Source organism: Pezoporus occidentalis, unplaced genomic scaffold (assembly GCF_034315485.1).
Source record: "Pezoporus occidentalis ecotype Australia unplaced genomic scaffold, CSIRO_AGI_Poc_V1 ctg210, whole genome shotgun sequence".
Taxonomy (NCBI): domain Eukaryota; kingdom Metazoa; phylum Chordata; class Aves; order Psittaciformes; family Psittacidae; genus Pezoporus; species Pezoporus occidentalis.
Genome location: NW_026913965.1, coordinates 1,064,763 through 1,087,852, shown reverse-complemented (window position 1 = coordinate 1,087,852; position 23,090 = coordinate 1,064,763). Strand labels below are relative to the sequence as shown.

At 46.9% G+C, this 23,090-nt stretch overlaps 1 protein-coding gene across 2 annotated transcripts; it reads right to left on the bottom strand.

The window, feature by feature from the left end:
* Positions 1–15,061: 15,061 nt before the first annotated feature.
* Positions 15,062–16,347, bottom strand: FGFBP3 (fibroblast growth factor binding protein 3). Of its 2 annotated transcripts, none has more exons than XM_062619479.1 (2): positions 16,168–16,347; positions 15,062–15,777 (listed from the first exon to the last, which is right to left on the bottom strand). In XM_062619479.1, exon 2 carries the CDS (start codon positions 15,687–15,689, stop codon positions 15,171–15,173), a length of 519 nt encoding a protein of 172 aa, XP_062475463.1. In that variant the 5' UTR covers positions 15,690–15,777; positions 16,168–16,347; the 3' UTR covers positions 15,062–15,170. The 2 variants fall into 2 exon arrangements, with proteins under 2 accessions (XP_062475463.1, XP_062475465.1); XM_062619481.1 differs by having other exon boundaries at positions 16,202–16,347.
* Between the last annotated feature and the right edge of the window lie 6,743 nt (positions 16,348–23,090).

Below are 23,090 nucleotides of genomic sequence, written 5' to 3'. Positions count from 1 at the left end.
TAGAATGGAAAGAATGGTGTGTGTTTTCTACCCTGAACTTGCCCATTGAACACCATGCTGTGTGTCTATACGTGTGTATATATGAGTAGACAAACACACACTTGTTTACTCTCTCACTCCATTCATCAAGAAGCAGAGAAAAGTTGAGTTGAGAGAGTGACTTTTCCAGCAGCCCACCACTGTCAGTGAGGGAGCTGCAGCCCAAGAGCCATTTCCCTTTCTTCTCATCTCCTGAACTTGATACAGTAAAACAGTTTTTCCTCTTTTGCTGGAAACAACAGAATCCCATGGTTGGCTTGCCTTCTGCCTTCCAGTTGAACAATGATAATGGCTTGATTTGTACACAACTAATGCAACAATAAAGCAGACTGTTTTCTTACCTTCAGTGAACTGAAAAATCAGACTGAGATCTGCCCCTCTCTGATTCTTGGAGCTGTGCTTTTCCTGCACACACTGAGGTTGTAGTAGGAGGTGGTGTCAGCAAGAGAAGTGCTATAGTTGAAGGTGTAGAGGGAGGTGTGTGCCTCCCTTTGCTCATCTCCAGCAAGTATAAGCAGTGGTACTCTTAAAAGTTATCAAGGGGTTTCTTCCCTCTGCTTGTGGCTCACTAGATAAGGAACAGCTGCAGGCAGACAGAATAGAATGCAGCATGAAAAGAAAAAGCATGTAGATGACTGGTTTGAAGCTAACATGTTCTACCTTAAAAGGGAGCAAGGTTGGTAACTGAGAGAAGTCAGACTGGAGGGGACAGATAAAAAAAAAAAAACACCCTGTAAAGAAAGGCAGGCAAGTTCTACAAGCGCAAAAAAGAATTATGTTAGGAATAACTAATGTACTTGTTAGGAATGGCTGAGATAATAGTGGTACATCAACTTCCCAATTTGAGTTAAAACTTCAAACAAGCGATGTACAGACATTACAGGGATTTCAGAATAGCTTCTCTTGAGAAGAATTTTCTTTAGGTGAAGAAAGTTGTAGCCAATTCAAAACATTAACATCAAACCTGGGAAATGATGTCTGGAAGAAAAAGAAATAGCATAATAGGATTTTAAAAACTAAAGGCAAATGTCCTAAACAATAGTTCTTCAAAACATTGTTTTGGAAGCGTTGATTATCAGACACAAGCTGAAAGAACACAGTAGGTAGCATACCAGTAAATTAAAGTATGTCGCATTAGATGATCTACCTGGATTCTGTCGTGGGGAGAAGGGCAGGTGAGGAGGCAGAATTTGATGCAGCAAGAAACTTCAAAGAAGGAAGTGGAGGTCAGAACCATCTCTTCTTACATAATCTTGAGAAAACTGCTAATTTTATCCAGCTGCAACTCAACTGTGTTTCAACTTGGATCTTAATGGGCAGCAACAAAGGGGATTGGGGTGGTTTCTTACATGGTTGGAGCGTACAGACTGCCTTTGCACAACGCAGGTTCAGGGATATAGCTAGGGGAATGCTTACTTGCAAAGCTTTACAGTTGGGACCATTAAGAGTTTTAAAAAGATCATAATAGTAATGTTTGCAAACTTTACATGTAGATTGATAAGCAAAATAAAATGCACTAGTGCCTAAGAACATATGATTGAGACTTTTTACAGTTGGGAAACCAGCGTCATGTCAGATGATACACTGTTTATTACAGCTCTAGGCTGGTATGTGTGGGAAAGGGTTAATATTGAATGGTGAAGATAATAGAAATAGCCTGAGAAACATCATTTTGGGACTAGTGGTGTGTGGTTTCATGTTGTCCAGCTGCTCTTCAAAAAGGTAACCTGTTCCAGCAGTATATTTGGAAGTGTATTTCACAACAAGAAATAAATTCAGTTTTGCGAGACAGCAGGCATCATAGATCAGAAGACATGTATAGGTGTAGGACTTGTTCCAAGCCTGATGCAGAAGTGGTTAAATAAATTAAGCAGGTAAATAAATTAATAGGATTGACATGTAAATAGAACTGAAATTACCTGTACAGAAAAAAAAATTGTTGCAAAAATTAGTAGTGGAAAATCAGTGTATATAAGATTTATGACAACCTAGGAGGATGTTCTAGTAGTCTTTAATTATTGAAATAGTCAGTGGAAGCTGACAGTGGTTACATTAAGTATTGTTTTAATTAATGATAGCGTGAACTACCAAGTAGTCCAAAATATACATAGATCTGTGTATGATGACCATTACCTGATACACAGTGGTTCCCTATATAGAAGTATTCTACTGAAGCATTGCAAACATGTAGAATAAATTAGGTCTAGGTTGGTATTAAAGGGCTTCATTTTTAATAATAGATATTCAGTAGAGCACCTGTATTCATAGACTCTTAATTCAGGATTTAGGGTAAGAACTACTTTAGGGAAAGGGCCAACTTAGCACTAGGTTACTAAAACCTAAGATTTATAAACAATCCAAAAACTATATAAATAAGGGTAGTTGCACAGTGTCCCTGAAGCACATAGCATAGAAGGTTATTATATGTGAAGATACTGAAATCAGTAATCAAAGAAATAAAACTGACTTCAGAATACGGGACTAATGCTAAAGCTTTATTTAAAATGTTAGGAATGTGAAAATGCACCAGAAGCTGCAAAAACATAGGTTTTAAGGAAATGTTCTGCTATTGGAACTAAAGCTCTTAAGAATGAAGAACAGGTTAGTACATCACTAGTAAGATGTATTTCTAACAGTGTAGAACAGACCTTGAAGGAAAAAAATGGAGTTAAAAAATGGTGGGAAGAATTTACCATCTCAGGAATGGTGGCAGAGACGTTAACAGAGAAAATCTGGTCAGTGGTATACAAGAAAGTCTGAAATAACCTACACAAAATTCGAATGAAAGGCACTAAGTGTCCTGATAAGGAGCCAGAAATAAAGTGCTGCTCTTCACTGTGAAGGGGTCAGATAATTTCATTTCAGAAGTTCAGCAAACTTTTAAAGTAAACTTTCTATCCAGCATGCTATTTACGTATGTCACATAAGCACTTTAAATATATTTAAAAGCCTCCAAGCGTTTGTATAATGAGACAACATAAGGTGGAGTGACAGAATAATGACCTGGTGCTAGCACATTTCAAGGAATCCTCAACAGCACAGAGCACACTAGTAACAGGGAGGGAATTCTAATGGGAATAACCCCTTAGAATTATGGACATTATTAGTTATGAGAGTTATGGATAGGGTTGGACAAAAAATATAGAAACCTCTCCTTTTATGTAATTGTGTATAAAACCATATTCCAAGGCACTTCTGAAATGTCACCTGCAATTAAAAGTGAGCTTAATCAATTGTAATTTTTGAAACACCTAATAAAAGGACAGAGATTTGTAAAATACATGAAAGAAGTAATAGTCATTTCAGACCTGGACCAATTAGAAAGAATATTTCATGCTTACTGTAATTGCTGTATAACCAGCTTTGTATTGATTTATACATATACTTGTGCCACAAGTCTGCTGTAGGGAAACAGTCCAGCAGAAACACTGAAATGACAATAATTTGCAAGAGATATGAGAATCGTGTACATGTGGCAACTTTTAATAGCCGAGGATTCATACAACATGGTCCATAAACAAATAGTTATGGATTTAGGTATGCCTCCTTCCTGACTCCTGAGACTTCCCTCCCCATTCCCAGAAAATGCCAGCTTTTCAGTAAAGGAGTGTAACAAAATGTATGAGTTAAAAATTTCATATATCAAGTTTTGGTTCTGTTTATTTTTTTGAAAAGAAAGTAATGATGTAATGTACAATTAGTGGCTTAAATATTATTGTGTAAGAGGGTGCATTGTTGTGTATTGCAGATGTTTTGTTGCAATGTCAATAAATAACATATTCTCCTTTAAAAAACCAAACAACCAGCTTTTAAAAATAGTGCTTAATATGTCTCCTTTAATGGACCAATTTTGCAGTACAGATTTTGGGGAGCCTATGGTTCAGCATCTTTAACCTACTTGAAATACTGTTAAAATAGTGGGTTTGGATTTGCTCACCTAGTAGTTACAGCATAATGAATTTTCTTGTATCTGTAAGCAATGATGAAATCTCATGTATTTGCCTCAGGATTCTGTTGTTCTCAGAAAAATTAATCAGAACTATATTTATACATACCCTAATTTAGCAATACAGGTATTTTAAGATTATTAACCAGAAGAGCTGGCTTCTCAAACTCAGACACAATTCATTCTCCCCTGTTGTATCTGATTCTGGAGGTAAAACATAACCAAATTCCTAAGCAAATTCATTAAATATGTCCTTTAGTTTTAAACTTTCTTTATTCTGGTTTCTTCTTTTTCACAACATTTTGTCTGTTCAACCAAATGGAATTCCAACTGCAGCTACCTAAAAAAAAGCCTCACTTCACGATCACTAGTTCTTCCTTACACTGCAGTCGCAATGGGCTTTGGCCTGTAATACTAATGGGAAGAGGCTGTACACATAGTTTTATCTCTAAAATTTACTCCCTGAAGTAAACTTCTGCTTGTTCACATCAGGAGGGGCTCACGGGTAGTTCAGGAAGGTTGGAGTGGCCAGACGATCTGACCCTCTTCCCTGAGTGATACCGAGAGTCCCTGTTGCGTTCTCCACCACCACTGCTGTAGGTGACTCCAGAAACCCCACTGTCAGAGATGACACTGAACAAATAGCATCACAGCCTGCATTCACCTGAAAGACTCAGGCTCTCATCTGTGGCCTGTGCCCCCTCTACCCTAACAGACAGCAGGGACTTGCTGGCATTGAGGACTTCAGCTTCTTGGTTCAGAATCTGCCTTGCTATAGACTGCATCTGATCTGAAGAAGCACTAGAAGTCTGTTCTGTGTGGCTGGAACTTAATGATCTAAAATATTCGATTGATGTGGATGCCATGTGACAGGAATACACATCCTAAATGAAGAGCAGTTTCCATGGGGATCGCTGTACCTATAGATAGCAGACAGCCTGTATCATTTTTATTGCTGGAAAATCCTGTTTCTGTACAGACGTTTCTCTACAGCATTTGCTATAATTTCTTTTTTTCAGCCCAACTCTGTATTAAGATGACTCAACCCAGAGTTTGTGATAGTCGTTTAGAAGCTGAAAGGCTTTTCAGTTTAGATAAAAGTGAGGTTTATCCAGCTTGTTCACAGGTAACTTCACACAATAATATCTGCTGTGGTGCTTTAATATACACACTGTAAAAGCAATTTATCATAGAATGGTTTGGGTTGGAAGGGACCTTTAAGGTCATCTAGTCCAACCCCCTTTCGGTGAGCAGGGGGAACTTCAACTAGATCAGGTTGTTCAGAGCCCCATCCAACCTGGCCTTGAACACTTCCAGGGATGGGGCATCCACAACTTCCCTGGGCAACCTGTGCCAGGGTTTCATCACCCCTATTGTAAAAATTAGGTTAATTCTGGTTGATAATAGAGAACCTAAATTGCAACTGGTAATTTTAAACCTTGTCTTTAAGAAGGATAAAATTGAGTACGTATTTCTAGAGGTCTTTGATTTAGAAAACTTTGCTTGCTTTGAAATAGCATTTTTCTATTCTCAATCTTAAATCGTAAGATTGCAGCATAATAAAAACTGTTTGCCATTTTAAGAAGTTTTAAGTAAATAAGGAGTATCTGCCTGAGGCAAAAGGAACTATGTCTAGCTTATATTTGTAGTTTAGGATTCAAGAAATTAAGTTGAGGAACATACACCACTAATTGTTAAGAACAACATAGATTAATCTGCATACTAGCGATGTAAAATGCATGTGAAATGTATAGCTCTGTATGTGGAAAGCAGGACAAGTGGGACCACCAGTTCTGCCAATCAGTCATTCACATTTCCCACTGTTTTCCTCTATTGTAACAAAATGTGAGAAGCTGCTCCCAGGCCACACAAACAATGCTCTTTATTGGTCTTTACTGAGGCATGATCAGGCATCTATGCTGAGGCTGCCAGCCTCAAAGAAGTGCTACTCGATGACATCTGGCAGCTTGGCTTTGCTACAGATAGATTTATGAGCTGTGAAAGATGGTCAAATTAACATTTTCTGCATTCTTGATAGGATTAGGGTTTCTGGGACATGCAGCAATTTGCATATTGCCCTGACTTACCACATTGGTATTGTGCTCATGGCTCATTCTAATAGACTGGGGGGGGCGGGGGGGTTCTCCCTTTACATCCTACCATTTTTTCACAGCTGCGTTGGTTTAACAGAGCCAGAAGAAATCATACTTCTTTCTCTGACTTCTTCCAGTTGCAATCTTGATGCAAACCAATAGCAGCAGCAGTTGTAATAACTTCCTTCACTTGGGGAAGGATGCTCTTCACTAGGGATCAGCTCACACACACATGAACTTGAATGACTAATGCACTTCTGTAAGAGTCCACAAAACTTGTACAAGAGCACAGGCCACCAAGGGTGATCGTCATCCCTTCAAGCCCTAGTGTGGCTGTCAGCCTTCAGGTGTGAGTAGGAGTGAAAGTGGGTGTAAAGTGCAGCATTATAGCCCCATTAAATGCAATGCCAAGGACTGTGTTTAATACAGCTTCTGATCAAGACAGTAACAGGAAAGCTTTTAGCTCATGTCAGTAAGGCCATGATTTTTGTCATCACAGCGAAAACTATCACATTCTCTTCACCGGTTGAGCTTCTCCGAGTGATCTACTCCTTTAAACAGCCTTTTTTTTTGCCCTCCAGCTTTGTTTTCCAGATAGAAATAAGCTGTCTAGGTGAGACATGCTGTGGCAGGGCGCTGGAGGGGTAGGTTCAGCTGCACAGGTGCTCACTGCCTGCCAGGCTTGGAAACAACAGCAAGCAGCCGACCCAAGCCCAGAATATACAACTCAGAGCAGTTACAGATTGAGGGCAAACAGAACTGCTGCTAGTTCTGTGTAACCACACAGATCTTAAGGTTTTGGTGATCTTTAGAGCCAAAGATTCACAGCCTTTCCATGCTGCTGCTGGGCCAGCCTGGCTCCCTCTAGATGCTCTAGCAAATGCATGTGGGGAGTTCGGTAGTTATACTGGGCCAGCTCCACTGTGTAATTTACTGTACCTGATGTTAAGAGAAACACTGCCAGTAGTTAGTTTGAAATCACCCTTTCTTCAGAGCAGATATCGTAAATCATAAATAAACAGATCTTTGTGGACCCCTAACTGCATTCAAGAAATAAAAAGCCTATGCTGTTGATTTACAGCCATTTCCAGTGAGATTTCAGCAGTCCTGTCACTGAAAGAGGCAGGCTCCCCTGACTTTGGGCACCCACTTCAGCTCCTGTGCTGTTCATTCACTGCTGCTGATACAACCACCTGGGGAATCTGATCCAGCCAAAACTTCTCCTGCCTCAGAATGTCAGCCTGGTTCCCTGATCTCATTTGCAATGTGGCTGCATAAACACTTGCACTGACATAAAAACATGGGCAAGAGCAAAAAAAGGAAGGACAAGACCACTTCTTCCAGCTGCAAAGCCACCTTCTGCTGACTGAAGTTGATGGCGTAAGCAGTGTTCCACAGCCTTGGGGTGCTGTGCCAGCTAACCGGGTTAACTGCAAAAGCATGTGGTGAACAGGAATTCCAAGATGCATAGAAAAAAAGAAGGTATAAAATAAATCACTATTTCAGATTTACAAAGAGTACTTATAAGTACTTAGTCCTTACCTAGACTATGTAAGGAAAAAAACCCAACCAAAACTATTCTTCAGGAAATTATGATTTTTCCAGCCTTATTTTCTGATTAACAGGATTTAGCATCTCTGAGAATCCCACCATGCCATCAAATTGTGGGCAGAGGAACTACAGAGGCAGAAATGTACATGACTATCTGAGTCTAATTTCCTGGGGCAGTAAAGAGCATGAGGAAGGCAATGAAATGTCTGCACAGCCATGGCAGGTGAGCAGTCACATAAAAGGCAGAGCGAACTGTGACAGATCCTATGCTGAGGGCACTGGGTGTGTATTCCTAAATCTGTGATGTTTTGTTCTTAAACCACGTTTGCCATGTGGGCACATTGAAAGGAAAAAAGCAGCTGGCACCAGGCAATTTGGGCTCTTCCCATCATCCTGCTACTGGCAGAACAGGTCACTTGTCCAAAGACTCTTGGTGGCCCAGTGTTGTCCTCAGAGGGCCCCCTGCACATGGCTGGCCCTCGCCCCAAGGCTGCCTTGACTCCCAGAAACGAAAACAGGAGCCTTTATCTCCCTTAGAGCTATAATAACTTCTTAAACCAAACTATTTTTTGTTTCCTGGTCCTGTTTTCCTACATGACTCTGGCACCATAAAGTTCCTGGCTCAGAGACACCCTTTGAAACAAACAGTCACGTTACCACTGCTATTTACTGTGGACTAATAAAGCTTTAAAAAGCCCCAGAAGCTATTAAGATGCCATTGATGTGTACGTGTGTGGCGGAGCCGGGTGCTGGAGGGCGTTCATTGGCCCCGCGCTGGGTGGGATGACATCAGGCCCCGCTTTCCATAGGGCCTCCAGCTTGCCCCGAAGTCTGCTGAGGGCTGAAAGAGAATAGAGCTGAGGGGAGAAAACCTTCACAGTGCGCCCTCTCGGCTCCAATGAGAACACAGGCAGCTTCAGCCTGGGATAAAAGAACTGAAAAAACCTCAAAAACAAAAGGAGAGAGACTGTCGTCTTGGAGCTGCCGTTAGCGGGAGATGAATTGCAAGAGACCATTTCATGCCGAGGGACTTCAGAGAGCAGCATCCCCGAGAGCCATTAGCTCTCAGCGAGAGCCCTGCCGAAGCCCTCTGCTGTCAGGACAGAAGCATGCATATAAATTTTATACCATTTGTCTTTGAGCAGAGACAAAAGATCAGCCCTAAATCCTCAACATCTTGTCTCGACTAACTGGAAATAATACTCTCTTGTGTGGCTGTCTTGTTACTCTTTCCCCATCAAAAGAATACTGGTGATAAATTTATTCATAATTTTGAAAGGGTTTACTCTTAAAATTAAAAAAGAAGCAGCAAACACATGGGGCTGAAGCTATCTTTATTCCTCCTAGTGCAAAATCATGCTGCTGCTAAGGATGCTGACTTTGGGAAGCACACAGCAGTATCTTAATTGAAAAGAGCACAGCTTTAAAAAGTCAAGCCGCTGGGTTTTCTTCTGCTTTTCACTGAACTAACTCTGAGGATGATCGATCTCGGGTATTTTCTGGTTACAGGTGCAGTCTGGAAAAGGAAAAAAAAGGAATTGCTGTAGGATTTTTGCTCTTTTTCAAATGAAAATTCAAACCCTTCAGACATTTTGGGACCTAAGGCCTTCAATTCATGCAAGAAAATCTGCTGAATCCAGCAGCCTAACTAAATAGGGGCTCTGGATATAATTAGCAGAAATAAATGCTTTAAGATCCTTTTTATTAAATTAGAAACGTGTTCTAAAGTAAGTAATGCACACAATTTTGCATTTTAGGATTTCAATCTTTTTTACAGGGTCAGATTTTGTTCCCTGTGTTTCCTTTGTTAAGCAGATATTTTAACTTCAGTACTTTGTGAATGGGTAATCAGAAATCATTTAATTCTGTGTTCACCTTAACACTTTCATCAAATATTTTCTCAGTTTATGACAGTTTAAATAGCAAATCATGTCAGAGTCTGAAATTAGTCTGAAACTTAATCCTAAAAGGCCTTATTTTATAAGGAGCAATTATTTCCAGATTTCCTCTGGGGGATGAACATAAAACTTTTCCAGCTGATCCACATTGGGTGTAAAATGGGTGAGTGAGGTGCTAGCATGGCAATGATGTGCATCCCAGGAACCACCCAAGCAGGCAGCCAGAGCCCAGAGCGCATACCAGCAGTGAGCTGCTATTAAACACATATACCCATCCAGGCTGCAAAGGCCACCAGCAAGGACAGAGCTCTGAAATATATATATATATATATATATATATAATACAATGTATTTATAGCATGTACAATTTGTAGCATCCATGTTTTTCCCTGGTGCGCTGAGGCCCCACAGGTGACCCTCAGCCTTTGTCCTTGCCAGCCAGGGCAATGTGGGAGCCCAGGGGAGGCCGGGGCAGCTCAGGGCTCTCCCATGGGAAGGCTGAAGCCAACAGTAAAACCAGAGCCCGGTGATGAGGCCATGCCACTGTTCAGTGGGAATATGGGCTCAGCTCAGGCTGTACCTCACAGCCCCTCTGAGAAAGACGCATCATTAACCTTCTGAGAGCTTGAAACAAACTTGGCAAAATATTTCCCTTCTGAAAGACCAGCACAGACCATACACGCTGCACAGAGCATGGCACGTACTAAACAAGGTTAAGCCCTAAAACGCTGAATTATTTCTTAAGCCGTATGTATTTTATATCTGCTTGTGCTTAACAGATCCCTTCCATGTAAGGAAGGAGTGTGAGGGCTGGGAGAGTTAATCTAAACTCTATAATACTGTGTGTTAAAGGCCTCTTTCATATAACTGCGTTCATGAACTGAGCTTGGAATTCTTAAAAATCCAAATCGTTACAAAGGAAGGAGTTTGGTGCTTGGCAAAATGACAAAGCCTGCCATTCAGTCACCTCTTGTGTTGCTTGGCTTTACAGTGAGTCTCAGACAGGGCTTACAGCACAAGGGAGAGCCTACCATATGTCAGGGGCATTTAAAGAGAAATTCCCAAAGATTCTGGGTCCCATTACCCAACCAGCTCCCACCTGAATGGTTGTTTTGGTGGGGGGTTTGTTGTGCCTTCACCTTATTCTTTGTTAGTAGCCTTGTGGCTTTTAAGTTGCACCACAACTCTCCAAAACAATAGCATCCCTTTATAGGCTCCCCTAGGAATAGGTTAGTCATAAACTCAGGTAGAAAACTGAGTTCCAAACAATCAGATGTGGAAATATTAAATATGCAAACATAGGTGTGTAGAGTTGATAGAGCTGAGAGTTGTACTGAAGCTGCCTGACCAGGTTTCCCTTCTTGTTGTTCAGTTCTGCTGTTGAATCGTGTTCAGAGGAATTGTGAAGGCATGAATGAGATGGAAATAGAGCTCTCCTGTTCCTACTGCAGTGCAGGAAAGTGGGTTAGATCCCAGTTTGTGTCAAACACCTGACAATTAAGCCCAGTGTGTGCTGGACTCTTTAGCTCCTGTTATTTCATGGGATATTGAACTTTTCTCATTCAGCCTGTGGGACATACAGCCTCAGGGAGGATGGGGACCCAGGCTAAGCATAATCCTGGTAGCCCAAAACAGTAGCCACATCCCCTTTTCCAAAAAAACAATTTGCCGCAAGTATCTGTAATAATACAGACCAAGAATAAATGGATGGATGGTCCTTCAGAGGATAGGAGCAAGTCCCTGTGTCCAGACAGGGCTGAGAGGAGTGGCCTTGTGCAGATACGAGCTTTTATCCCGACTCAGTTCAGCGTAACTCACAGGTATCAAGATGACTTAACAGAAATGGAAATGCTTTCAAGTCAGACACAGCCATATCTGCCTAAAGCTGCCATCACTGTGAGTACCACCCTTCTGCTGAACCTTTGGAGATTCCTGTTCTTAGTTCAGCTCTGCTGAGATAGTGAAGGTTTATGTTTATTAATTGTGTGATGTCACTTCATAGGAAGAGATTGCTGCAAACAGCAAGACAGTTTACTGCCTGCTTTAACCTCCCTAATTAGAGGAACATCCTGTAATTGTGCCTTCAAATTCAGTAAGTGGTGAAAAATTATTAGTTTGCTATTTAATAAGATAAAGGGTTTTCTATGTACAAAAAGAGTAATTAAAGCCAGCTGCACTAACAACATACCCAGATTCAGCACCACTGATTTCTCTCCAAAGAAAAATAAAAGCATGGTATTGCCAGCTCTTGAGATTCTGTTGGAACTTCGAGACACAGATATCTGTTTGTATGGTCTCATGAATACATGATGAACTGTGAATTCAAACTGGCTACTGTCTCCACTCAGCAGCCAAATGACAGAAAACAATGCTGTGTGTGCAATATGGTGTAAAGCTGATTTTATTTTTACCTCTGAAAACTTCCAGAGAGTTATTGCTCCCAGAAATCACAATCTAGAGGCTAAAAATCCAGTTGATTTCTTTTTTTCTTCTTTTCAAGGTAGCTCATGCTTTCCCTTGAAAGGCAGCCCTAGCATCTTGATACATTCAGCTGGCAACATCCTTATGATGATAACCCAATCTACACCTGCCTGTGGGGCAAGTTAATTATGCCCGGGACCACCTGCTTCTGCCTGGGATGGGAGGGCTTATCTGGCCTGTGGGGTAGTCAGGTAGGTTTTGCTTCTAGCAGCTGGCTATGCAGGCTCTTCTTACTGAGGATGTTGGGTGACTATGAGGAGCTGAGGGGGAAAGGATGGAATGATAGGAGCCAGACAAGCCAGGAATCAGAGAAAAGGTGAAGGACCACCACAGCTGCAGTGGGAAAGCAGAGGTAAGGCTGGCTACATAGGGGTGTGTGGGTAGATTTGAGTGGCTGAACTAGATGGAGGAGATGAGACGGGACATACAAGTCTGTGTTATGGTGGAGCTGGGAGGGAACAGATTTTGTTGGAGGTGATGATCATGGCTACAAAGCTTTCCTGTATTTGGTTGGCTTAGCTGGTGGTGTAAGCTGCCACCTAATCATGAGAGGGGATGAAGATGTTGAGTTAGGAAACAAAAAGCTGTGTTTTTTCCCCTTAAAACTGAACTCAAGGATCTGACTGTGGTTTTCCAGCCTTTGTGATCTACAATACCCAGTGAAAAACCTGAATATGCTGTGCACCACCAGGCAATGATGTTATCAACCACTGTAAATGCAATAAATGCAATATCTCAGGTTGTTGTGTTTTCTTACTTGGTGGTGCTATGAGAAAGGCTGAGCTCTTTTGGAGAGTCAGGGGAATAATGTGGTGAAAAACGGAGCCAGGGATCCTCTTCTTTCTTCCCCCTCTTGGGTAAAACAATGAATTTGTTCAGAATCCCTGTTTGGGTTTTCAAATGCAGGCAACGTGGGTAAGCAGCTCAGTTGCCATGGTGTTCCACCTTTGCATTGGATGGTGCGAAATGCAAGCTCTAATGGCACTGCGCAAAACTGCTGTGCCAGTGTCATGGAATTGAAACAAAGCTGTGTATTATTGCAAGATACTGTGCAATGCTATAGTCAGCAGCCTGCTGTATGGCTACTGGTGTGACACACACGTGAAGGAAAAATGAGCTGTCAATAAAAGAAACCTACTGTGCAAGTCACATACATTGACTATCAAGATCCGTATAGTGCTGCTGAGGATTATCCACACTACTTGTGGTAAAGGAAAATGCCTTAGCACTAACAGCTGTATGCAACAGTCCAGATCCTCTTGAGAGCCACTGGGTAGATCCTTGCTGCCTCTTGATAGCCTCCTCACAGCCATCCTTAAAACCATATAGAACCTGCAAGTGCTCCCAGTCATGGGCAGGCACCTGAACATGCATAGGGCAGCAGGGAGGAGCTGGTTTGTGGAGTGGGGCATGCTTGTGGTTTCCCTCCCACCATCCCTCCCCTGCATTGGGACCATACCCAGGTCTGTCTGTGGAGCTTGATATATGAACCAGGTCCAGGGACTGGTAGTTAGGTGCTCACATCCTGTACTCCTTCTCTATTAAATGTGGGGATTAATGGTGTTAATTGTAACTGCAAGGGCAGTTGCAAAGCTACACACACATTTACATAAGCATTTACATACAGGGCTACATAAGCAACAATCCTGGCTCTGCTTTTGGCCGTTCCCATTTTCATGTGGCGTTTTTCAAGCACATTATGTTGTAGGTTAGGTGCATTTAGAGGATTTCTGAAGGGGCCACATAAGGACTAGCAATAAGCAGCTCTCATTACATAACCTTCCTAAATACCCTGTAGTTCAAGGTTTATAAAACAATTTCAGAACTGGCACTGAATTTGTCCCTGGGCAGTACTTCATCAGTCTCAAACAGCTCTAATTGAACAATTAGGTAATGAACTTACATTAAGGGAAGCGAGCGCTACTTGTTGTCCTAGCAGATTTTGAGCATTCAGGTTCAGAAATTAGTCAGAAATTATTTCTCTCTTGTCCAGGTTAAGATCATTTTCAAATAGTTAAAATTCTGGATTAGCTCAGTCACATCATGTCTGTAGGCTGCTGTGTGGACCTGTGAGGCTTAGTCCTTGTCCTAAGCCTGTCAACAGTTTAGCTGTGAAATTCAAACTTTTATAACACATTGTTCCCATTTTCCTTGCATGAAAAGGCGAAATTCTGTAATCCAGCAAGGTAAATAATGCTGCCATAAGAATATATGACACAGCTAAACACTCACCTATAATGCTAGAGCTTTGACAGGTGTATTTTCCCAGGGCAGAGACCTGGTTAGGCAGTGAATGATAGCTGTGCTGGGCAGGGGGCAGAGAAGCTGCTGACATGCAGTCAAGCACAGGCTGTAGAAATCAGTCCTTTTTTGAGAAGCTGAGTGGGATATGTCTAAAGGAGAGAAATCAAGACTGAGAACCTGTGCTCCCCTTACCAAAACATACCACAGAGCTGTGATTCAGTGAGTGGGTAGTGTTAAACCTCTGAAAACCTTCCTCCTTGGTAAAACAAGTTGCCTACTTTAACACCGTCCTTCTAAATGTGACTGGTATTGGCCTTAGCTCATTAGCTAGCTGAAGCACCATTAATCTCCCAAACCCAGCAAGTGTACTGAGTGCTTCAGAGTTTCTCAGTCTTTTCATAGCTGGTTTCTCACCCAACTTTGTGTTCCTGTTTGAAGACAGTCAGTGATCATCTGCCCTGTGGAAGCAGGACTGGAATGGCTGTGAAGACATCTGTGAAGTCTTTGTAAGCAAGAGAGTTTCTTCTAGGATTTAGAGCTTAGTGAACTCTCTGTTTTTTATTTCGGTATAAATGTCTGGCTTTCTAGCTGAGCAATTTCTGTGAAACCTTTAGGCTTACAGAAATTGATTCGGGGGGGGGGGGAATAGCTGTCTCCCAGTGTTTGTCCCTTTGAAAAACTCTAATATGCTCAAGTTACATGAACTGTCCCTAGATGCTCTCACCTCAGCTGACAGATGTCATAAGTGTTGTTCAGCAGTGTCACGGGGCTGCAGGGCTTTGAAGAGAAAAAAGTACGTGAGCTTCTTGGCAGAAAGTAGTTACCACTTTATTGGGGAGGGAAAGCGGAACGGTGACAAAGTGGAGGTAGGGGGAGGACAGGCAGGGCGGGGATGCCACCGCGGGGCTCGGGCGCGGCTCAGCCCTCCCAGAAGCCGACGAAGAAGCTGCACAGCGAGTGCCACCGCTCGGCGCAGTAGGTCTCCGCCGGGTCCTGGCTGGGCTCTGCGGTGGCGGCCGGCGGGGTAGTGGCGGGGCTGTGGCCGTGGCCCGGCATGAGGCGGAGCTGCGCCTCGGGCGGCGCCCGGCCCGGTCCGCAGAGGCGGGCGCTGAGCGGGCTGCCCCGGGCGCAGGGGTGCCGCCGCCGCCGCAGCCTGCCCAGGATCTGCCGCCAGTACTGCCGGCTGCGGGCGCCGTATGCGGGGCAGCGCCTCGGCTCCCCGCGGTAGGCGCAGCTCCGCGCGGCCCCGCCGCCAGCGGGCCGGCAGCTCAGGCGCAGCTCGCTGGCCCCCTCCGCGGACAGCAGCTCCCAACTGCACCGGTGCTGCTCCGGCGTGGAGAACCGCCCCGCCTGCACCACCTCCTCCGCCTCCCGGCCCGCCCCGCCGGCGGCGGCCCCGAGGGCGACCAGGGCCAGCAGGGCCAGGGGCAGCCTCATCTCTTCGGAGCCGCGGGAACCGCCTCCGGTGCCTCAGGGACGGAGCGCTCCTGCGCGGAGCCAGCCGGCCCTCCGCATGTTCCGCACCCTGCGGAGAGACGGACGCTGGCGGGCGGCGTCCCTGCTGCTCCTAACCCTCTTCGCGCCCCGTCGGAGGGCAGCCCCCGAGGGAGGTTGTTTCGGCAGAGGAGCGCAGAACGGGCTTGTCCCTCCAGGGTCGTTATCCCAGGGGCATTTAGCTTGTTCCACACCTGCTCCCCCCAGGTCCGCTGACGGGCCACCGGTGGCGACGGGTCCCCGGGACCACCCCAGCCGGAAGCCGTAATCCCGGGACAGCGTGAGCCGAGAGCCCGCACCCTCCGGCTGCGGCATCAAAGCAGCCAGAGGCGCCCGCTCGGCAGCCGGACCCGGCTCCAAGCAGACCGGTCTCCTAACGCCCCGCAGTGTCCCACCTGAGCCCTGTTTCCCCCCAACGCACCCGGTGTTCTCCGCTCTGTCCCTGGGGCGCTCACAGTGCGCTGCGGTGTGGGTGCAGGTGCCTGCGGACACCCCTGCGCGGCGGTCGGCTCTCTCCGGCTGCGGTGGAGGGGCCGGGCACGGGGGTTATCAATGACGGGGGGCTGCCCCCGGCGACGCCCCTCCCCGGCCCGCCGCTGGCGGAGGGACAGCGAGGGGACAGGCGGGGGGCTCTGTGTCCCGACGGCACCGGCTCGCGGGAAGTTCCTCGAACACGTACATCCTCTTCTTGTCCGAGGAAACCCTACGCCAGTCCGCAAAACCATCCCGGGACTGTGGAGCCTTTGGGAGGGGTGTGGATACTGAGTCAGGCAGCGGCGACTGTGCGGGACCCTCCCGCCTTGCGAAGGAAGTTCTGGTGAACGAGAATACATTTATTTGTTTTATTTTTGCAATTGGAGTTAGATCACATCACGAAAAGGATTTTTCTTTTCGGCAGTAGGATGCTGGTGCGGATTATTCTAGGACGGTTATTTTGTGTTAAGGTGGAGACAGGCGTCTATATAGGGAAAGGAAAAAAAAAAAAGCCAGGAATTTCAGGAGAATGCAGACGTGATCTTTGCGTTCCCGCACCCTCGGGGGTGGGAGATCAGACACCAGTTCCAGTGGGAATTGAGCTCTCAAAATCCGCATTCTCTTCAGTTTCGTGGGTGCTGATTGCTTCGCACATCAGTTCAAACTACTTCCCGCTCCGGCCCTCTCTCTAACCCCGAGGACAAGCCCTGCGTTTCTGTCGCTCCCCCGCTCCCTCAGCTAGCAGCCGCGTTGGAGCACCTAGCACAGCCGCTCCGCGCCCGCGCAGCCCTGAGCAGCAGCTGCTGTAGCGCAAGTGACCGTACAGCACCGAGCGTGCGCACAGGTACCGCCACTCTCCTGCCCGCTCGCACCCCGCTGTGGTGCGGGTGCCTACAGCACTGAGCGGTGCCCACAGGTACCGCAGCTCCCCTGCCCGCTCTCACCCTGCTGTGGTGCGGGCGCCTACAGCACTGAGCGGTGCCCACAGGTACCGCAGCTCCCCTGCCCGCTCGCACCCCGCTGTGGTGCGGGTGCCTACAGCACTGAGCGGTGCTCACAGGTACCGCAGCTCCCCTGCCCGCGCACACCCCGCTGTGGTGCGGGTGCCTACAGCACTGAGCGGTGCTCACAGGTACCGCAGCTCCCCTGCCCGCGCACACCCCGCTGTGGTGCGGGTGTTTACAGCGCTGAGCGGTGCGCGCAGGTACCGCCACTCTCCTGCCCGCTCGCACCCCGCTGTGGTGCGGGTGCCTACAGCACTGAGCGGTGCTCACAGGTACCGCAGCTCCCCTGCCCGCGCACACCCCGCTGTGGTGCGGGTGCCTACAGCACTGAGCGGTGCCCACAGGTACCGCAGCTCCCCTGTCCGCGCACACCCCGCTGTGGTGCGGGTGCCTACAGCACTGAGCCGTGCTCACAGGTACCGCAGCTCCCCTGCCCGCTCGCACCCCGCTGTGGTGCGGGTGCCCACAGCACTGAGCGGTGCTCACAGGTACCGCAGCTCCCCTGTCCGCGCACACTCCGCTGTGGTGCGGGTGCCTACAGCACTGAGCGGTGCTCACAGGTACCGCCGCTCCCCTGCCCGCTCGCACCCCGCTGTGGTGCGGGTGCCCACAGCACTGAGCGGTGCTCACAGGTACCGCAGCTCCCCTGTCCGCGCACACCCCGCTGTGGTGCGGGTGCCTACAGCACTGAGCGTGCACGCAGGTACCGCAGCTCCCCTGCCCGCTCGCACCCTGCGGGAGCACAGCTGTAACGCAGCGGACAGCGCCCTCCAGTGGCGCGGGGGACACGCGGTGCCGGCGGGAGCTGCGGGCCGGGCAGAGCAGAGCAGAGCTGAAACGTGCCCTCCGAGGCGCGTGTGTCTGTTAACGAAGTGACCGGGAGGGACAGTGCTGTCTGCTCCAGGCTTCTGCCGGGGTTAACCCCAGCCGGAAACTACCGGGCAGCCACTCCTCACTTCCCCCCGGTGGGATGGGGAGGAGAACCTGAAACAAGCTAAAACCCGAGGCTTGAGATAAGAACAGTTTAATAACTGAAATAAAGTGCAATATAATAGTACTGGTGATAATAACAATAGTGAAAAGGGAAATAACAAAGTGGGATAAAACTAAAAAAAAAAAACAGAACAAACAAAAAAAAACAACAACCAACCCAAACAACCAACCCCAAAACTACAGTGATGCGCAGTACTATTGCTCATCACCTGCTGACCTATACCCAGCCTGTCCCAAGCAGCAATTGGCAGCTCCTAGCCACCTCCCTCCAGTTTATACACTGGGCATGACATGCTGTACTGCCTTCAGCTCTCGAGTCCTCAGTACAGGAAAGACATGGACCTGTTGGAGCAAGTCTAGAGGAGGGCCACAGAAACAATCAAAGGTATAAAACTTGGGCTTGTTCAGCCTGGAGAAGAGAAGGCTTCAGGGAAACCTTACTGCAGCCTTCCAGTACCTAAAGGGGCCTTATAAGAAAGATGGAAGCAGGTTTTTTGTCAGGGCCTGTTGTGATAGGACAAAGGGTAATGGTTTTAAATTAAAAGAGATAGGTTTACACTAGATATAAGGAAGAAATTTTTTACAATGAGGGTGGTGAGACACTGGAACAGGTTGCCCAGAGGAGTTGCTGATGCCCCATCCCTGGCAGTGTTCAAGGCCAGGTTGGATATTACTCTGAACAGCCTGATCTAGCCAAATTTGTTCCTGCCCATGGCAGGGGGTTGGACTAGATGACCTTTAAAGGTCCCTTCCAACCCAGACCATTCCAGGATATTCAGTGGGACTCAACGGGGGAGAGAGAGGCTGGTAATGACTCATTTGTCTTTCTGTGCAATGAGTCCTAGAAAGGAGAAACTTCTGCTTAGACAGCGAATGATTGCTTGAGAAGAGGTGGAAGGCAGAGTCCTTTCTCCAGTATGGGTGCGGGAGATGCTTTTTTAGATGGAGCTCCCAATTCCAGCAGCATTTTATGCTTCGAGCTCTCCCTAGCTCTCCCCAGTTGGTTGTTTGGGGGGTGTGAAGAAAAGCAGGGGAGAAAGGGTCACATGAAGGAAATGAAATAGCTTAGACAACAAACCATAGGAGAGGGTTCACAACCAAGAATCTCAAGTGAAAGCTGGTATCTCCTCCTGTCCTGGAGTTACATACATAACTGACTCTGAAGGGCAGTGCTTAGCTGACTGTAAACTGTGAACGGCTCCTTGATTGGCATGTTGGATTATGTAAATCCCTTCCATGAGGACTTCCTATGGGCTATAGGAGAAATCTTGGCATCTAATTCAAGGCTATGGGTACTATGAGGCATCATAAAGAGCTGCATTGTGACTTTTATAACCCTCTATGGCTCCAGTGAGCATAAGGCATATCATGTGCCTTATCTTAGTAGGCCACCAAACCTTGAAGTTGCTTTCAGATTAAGTTCTGACCACCTGTAATTGCTATATATTATACACTGAGATCCTTGTCCATTTTTCACATTCTTTCTATCATTTATGCAATGTGAAATGGACTTGCCTAGTATGTTTGAGATCACTTTTATAGCAGGTTATCTTAAATATGTCAGGTTTGTGGGAAATACTACTATGTGTTTTAATGAATGTTTTGTTGTTTTATTTTTTGGACCTTTTACTTTCAATCTCATACAAGTTATTCCTGTTCAGGAGCTAAGGAAAGAAAATTAAACAGAATGAAAGCCTGCCCAGCTTCTCCGTAGAGTAATTTTATTCTCCTGAGTCTTCTTTGCCATGTTCTCCTGGTACCTATATTTACACACACACTTTCCTTCATGACTGTGACTCATTTTTTGCAGTAAAGCAGATGTTAGTCTTTGATAATCATTCATTCTATTTGAATTTTCCTGCACATGTGTCCTGGGTTCAGCAGTAGCAGTCATTTTTCCCCTTCTTGGTAGCTGGTGCAGTGCAGTGTTTTGACTTTCAGCTTGGGAACAGAGCTGATAGTGATGTTTAGGTTTGGCCAAGGACTTTGTGAGCCTCATGCTCTGCCAGGGAGGAGGGGAAGCCAGGAGGAAGTAGAGACAGGACACCTGACCCAAACTGACCAAAGAGTATTCCATACCACAGCACGTCATGCCCAGGATGTAACTGGGAGTTAGCCGGAAGGGCTGGGAGACTGCAGGGTTGGAGGAGGTATCGGTCGGAGCTTGGTTGGGCCTGGGGGGCGAGTTATCGGTCGGCTGGTGGTGAGATGATGTATTCTCTTCCCTTGTTATTTCCTTTATCATTATTATCATTGGTGGTAGCAGTAGTGATTTGTGTTATACCTTAGTTACTAAACTGTTCTTACCTCAACCCGTGGGAGTTGCATTCTTTTCGATTCTCCTCTCCGTCCCTCCGGGAGCAGGGGGAGGGCAAGAAAGGGGGGGAAGTGAGCGAACGAATTACCTGACTGGGTTTAAACCACGACAGTTCTTTTTGGCGCCCAACGTGGGGCACGAAGGGTTGAGATAACGACAGATTTGACTGGATTAACAGTCACTCGTCACAATGCTGATTTATTGGCTCTCAGAGTTGTTTCGCTTGATCTCACAGCTTCAGAATGTTGTAACTTACGTAGAGCCGGTATTTGCTGTGATAGTGTTTATCAAGTATGGGGCCTGGGCTAAGGTTCTTGTCTCACTGTGCCTTACGGCAATGGCTTGTAATACGGGCGGGCTCCAGCAGCAGGGCGGGACGGACGTGGCCGTGGACTTGTACCTGGCCGTCCGGCTGCTCTTCACCGTCCTGGCCCTCACCCTACTCTCCATCTTCGTGAGGCTGCGGGGAGCCGAGGGGGAGCGGCCCCGGGAGCCGGCGGCTGCTGAAGCGGCCCGGGAGAGCGGCCCCGGGGACCAAGCGGCGGCGGGAGCGGGGCCGGAGGCCGCGAGGGGACGGCTGCCGGTGGAGGAGGTCGGGGCGGTCGAGGAGCAGAAGGAGGCGGCTGCCGAGCAGCGGGAGAAGGCGGCGGAGGAGCCGAGCCCCGCGGAGGAGCCGAGCCCCGCGGCCGAGCCCAGCCCCGCGACGGCCGAGAGCATTCCGCGGCAGCCGCCCGCCGAGCCCCAGGAGGATGCAGGAGACCAGGCAGCATTTCCCAGCAAGGCAGAGGAGGAAGAGCTGGACTCAGGAAAAGAGAAGCTGGCGGTGGGAGAGCCGGCAAGCACAGCAGCTACACCAGCCCCAGTGACAAGTACAGCAGCATCAACTGACAGTTCTGAAGGTTTTGAATGGCCTTTGGGTGTCCTTGGGACCTGCCTGCTGATTGTGATGGGGATCAGCATGTTGGCACACACACAGACTGTGTTCTACCCACAACCATTTTGTCTGATCTCAAAAGTTAAGCAGAGTCAGGTTTGGGTCTTGTCTGGGGTTAGACGACGATATGGGGGGACCAAGAGATTTTCCCCAAGGCTGGACAGTCATGAGTGGCAGGGTGTGTGGGACAGTATGGGCAAGTATCTAGTCCACTGGGCCCCTCCAGTGCTTTGGAAGCATCGGAGATGGAAGGCAGCTGTATGGAGTCCCCAGCAACAAGCTGCAGAAACTGCTGCAGGGGACAGTGAATTATTTTAAGCCTGGTGGGCCCATGGCACTTCAGGCCATCAGAGCAGAGATGCAACACAGAGATGGACTCATGATCAAGGGGTGGACCTAGCAATGGACAATATTGCCCAGGTTATTCACGAGTGTGAACACTGCACACAGTCTCTCCTGCTCTGGAAGACTGGTACAAGAGATGGAGCCTGACATCATGGACCAGATGGACTCAGCAGCTTTATAGGGATATAGCTTTATAGTCCATGCACTTAGATAAGAGTGGAGTGATGGGTGTATTGAAAATGTGGGATCTGAGCATGACGTGAATGGTATGGAATAAGGGGTGGATAATGTCCTGGGTTCAGCAGTAGCAGTCATTTTTCCCCTTCTTGGTAGCTGGTGCAGTGCAGTGTTTTGACTTTCCGCTTGGGAACAGAGCTGATAGTGATGTTTAGGTTTGGCCAAGGACTTTGTGAGCCTCATGCTCTGCCAGGGAGGAGGGGAAGCCAGGAGGAAGTAGAGACAGGACACCTGACCCAAACTGACCAAAGAGTATTCCATACCACAGCACGTCATGCCCAGGATGTAACTGGGAGTTAGCCGGAAGGGCTGGGAGACTGCAGGGTTGGAGGAGGTATCGGTCGGAGCTTGGTTGGGCCTGGGGGGCGAGTTATCGGTCGGCTGGTGGTGAGATGATGTATTCTCTTCCCTTGTTATTTCCTTTATCATTATTATCATTGGTGGTAGCAGTAGTGATTTGTGTTATACCTTAGTTACTAAACTGTTCTTATCTCAACCCGTGGGAGTTGCATGCTTTTCGATTCTCCTCTCCGTCCCTCCGGGAGCAGGGGGAGGGCAAGAAAGGGGGGGAAGTGAGCGAACGAATTACCTGACTGGGTTTAAACCACGACAACATGTTACAATTTTATCTCTTGGTTTTGATGGGGATGTGAGGGGGACAGACACACATTACTAAAATTACTCTATCCTGTTCTGTGTTTGTGGTTAAAATAATGTGGTTAGTCTGTATTGCTCTGTAGCTGGGTTTTGACTTCTCTTTCCCTGTTGTCCCCCTCACCTTAGAATATAACCTTTATAGCTCTAGAAGTCAGCAGATTATGGAAATACCTTTGAAAACATGATCAGCGTGCAATGTGGCAAAGATACCTGCCTGATATCTGCAGAGAGCCTGAAACAAACCTCTGAGGAGTTAACAGGCCTGTTCATCTAAGTAAATAAACTAAAGTGCATGCTTGCTCTGTAGCTCCTGCAAGGCCAAACTGGAAGGAATTACGGAGGTACTGTGTTGAATTGCAATTTGGCCTCCAAAACAGGTTTTA

Excerpts from the sequence above, each read along its gene's own strand:
- FGFBP3 (XM_062619479.1), bottom strand. The coding sequence starts at position 15,689 with ATGAGGCTGCCCCTGGCCCTGCTGGCCCTGGTCGCCCTCGGGGCCGCC.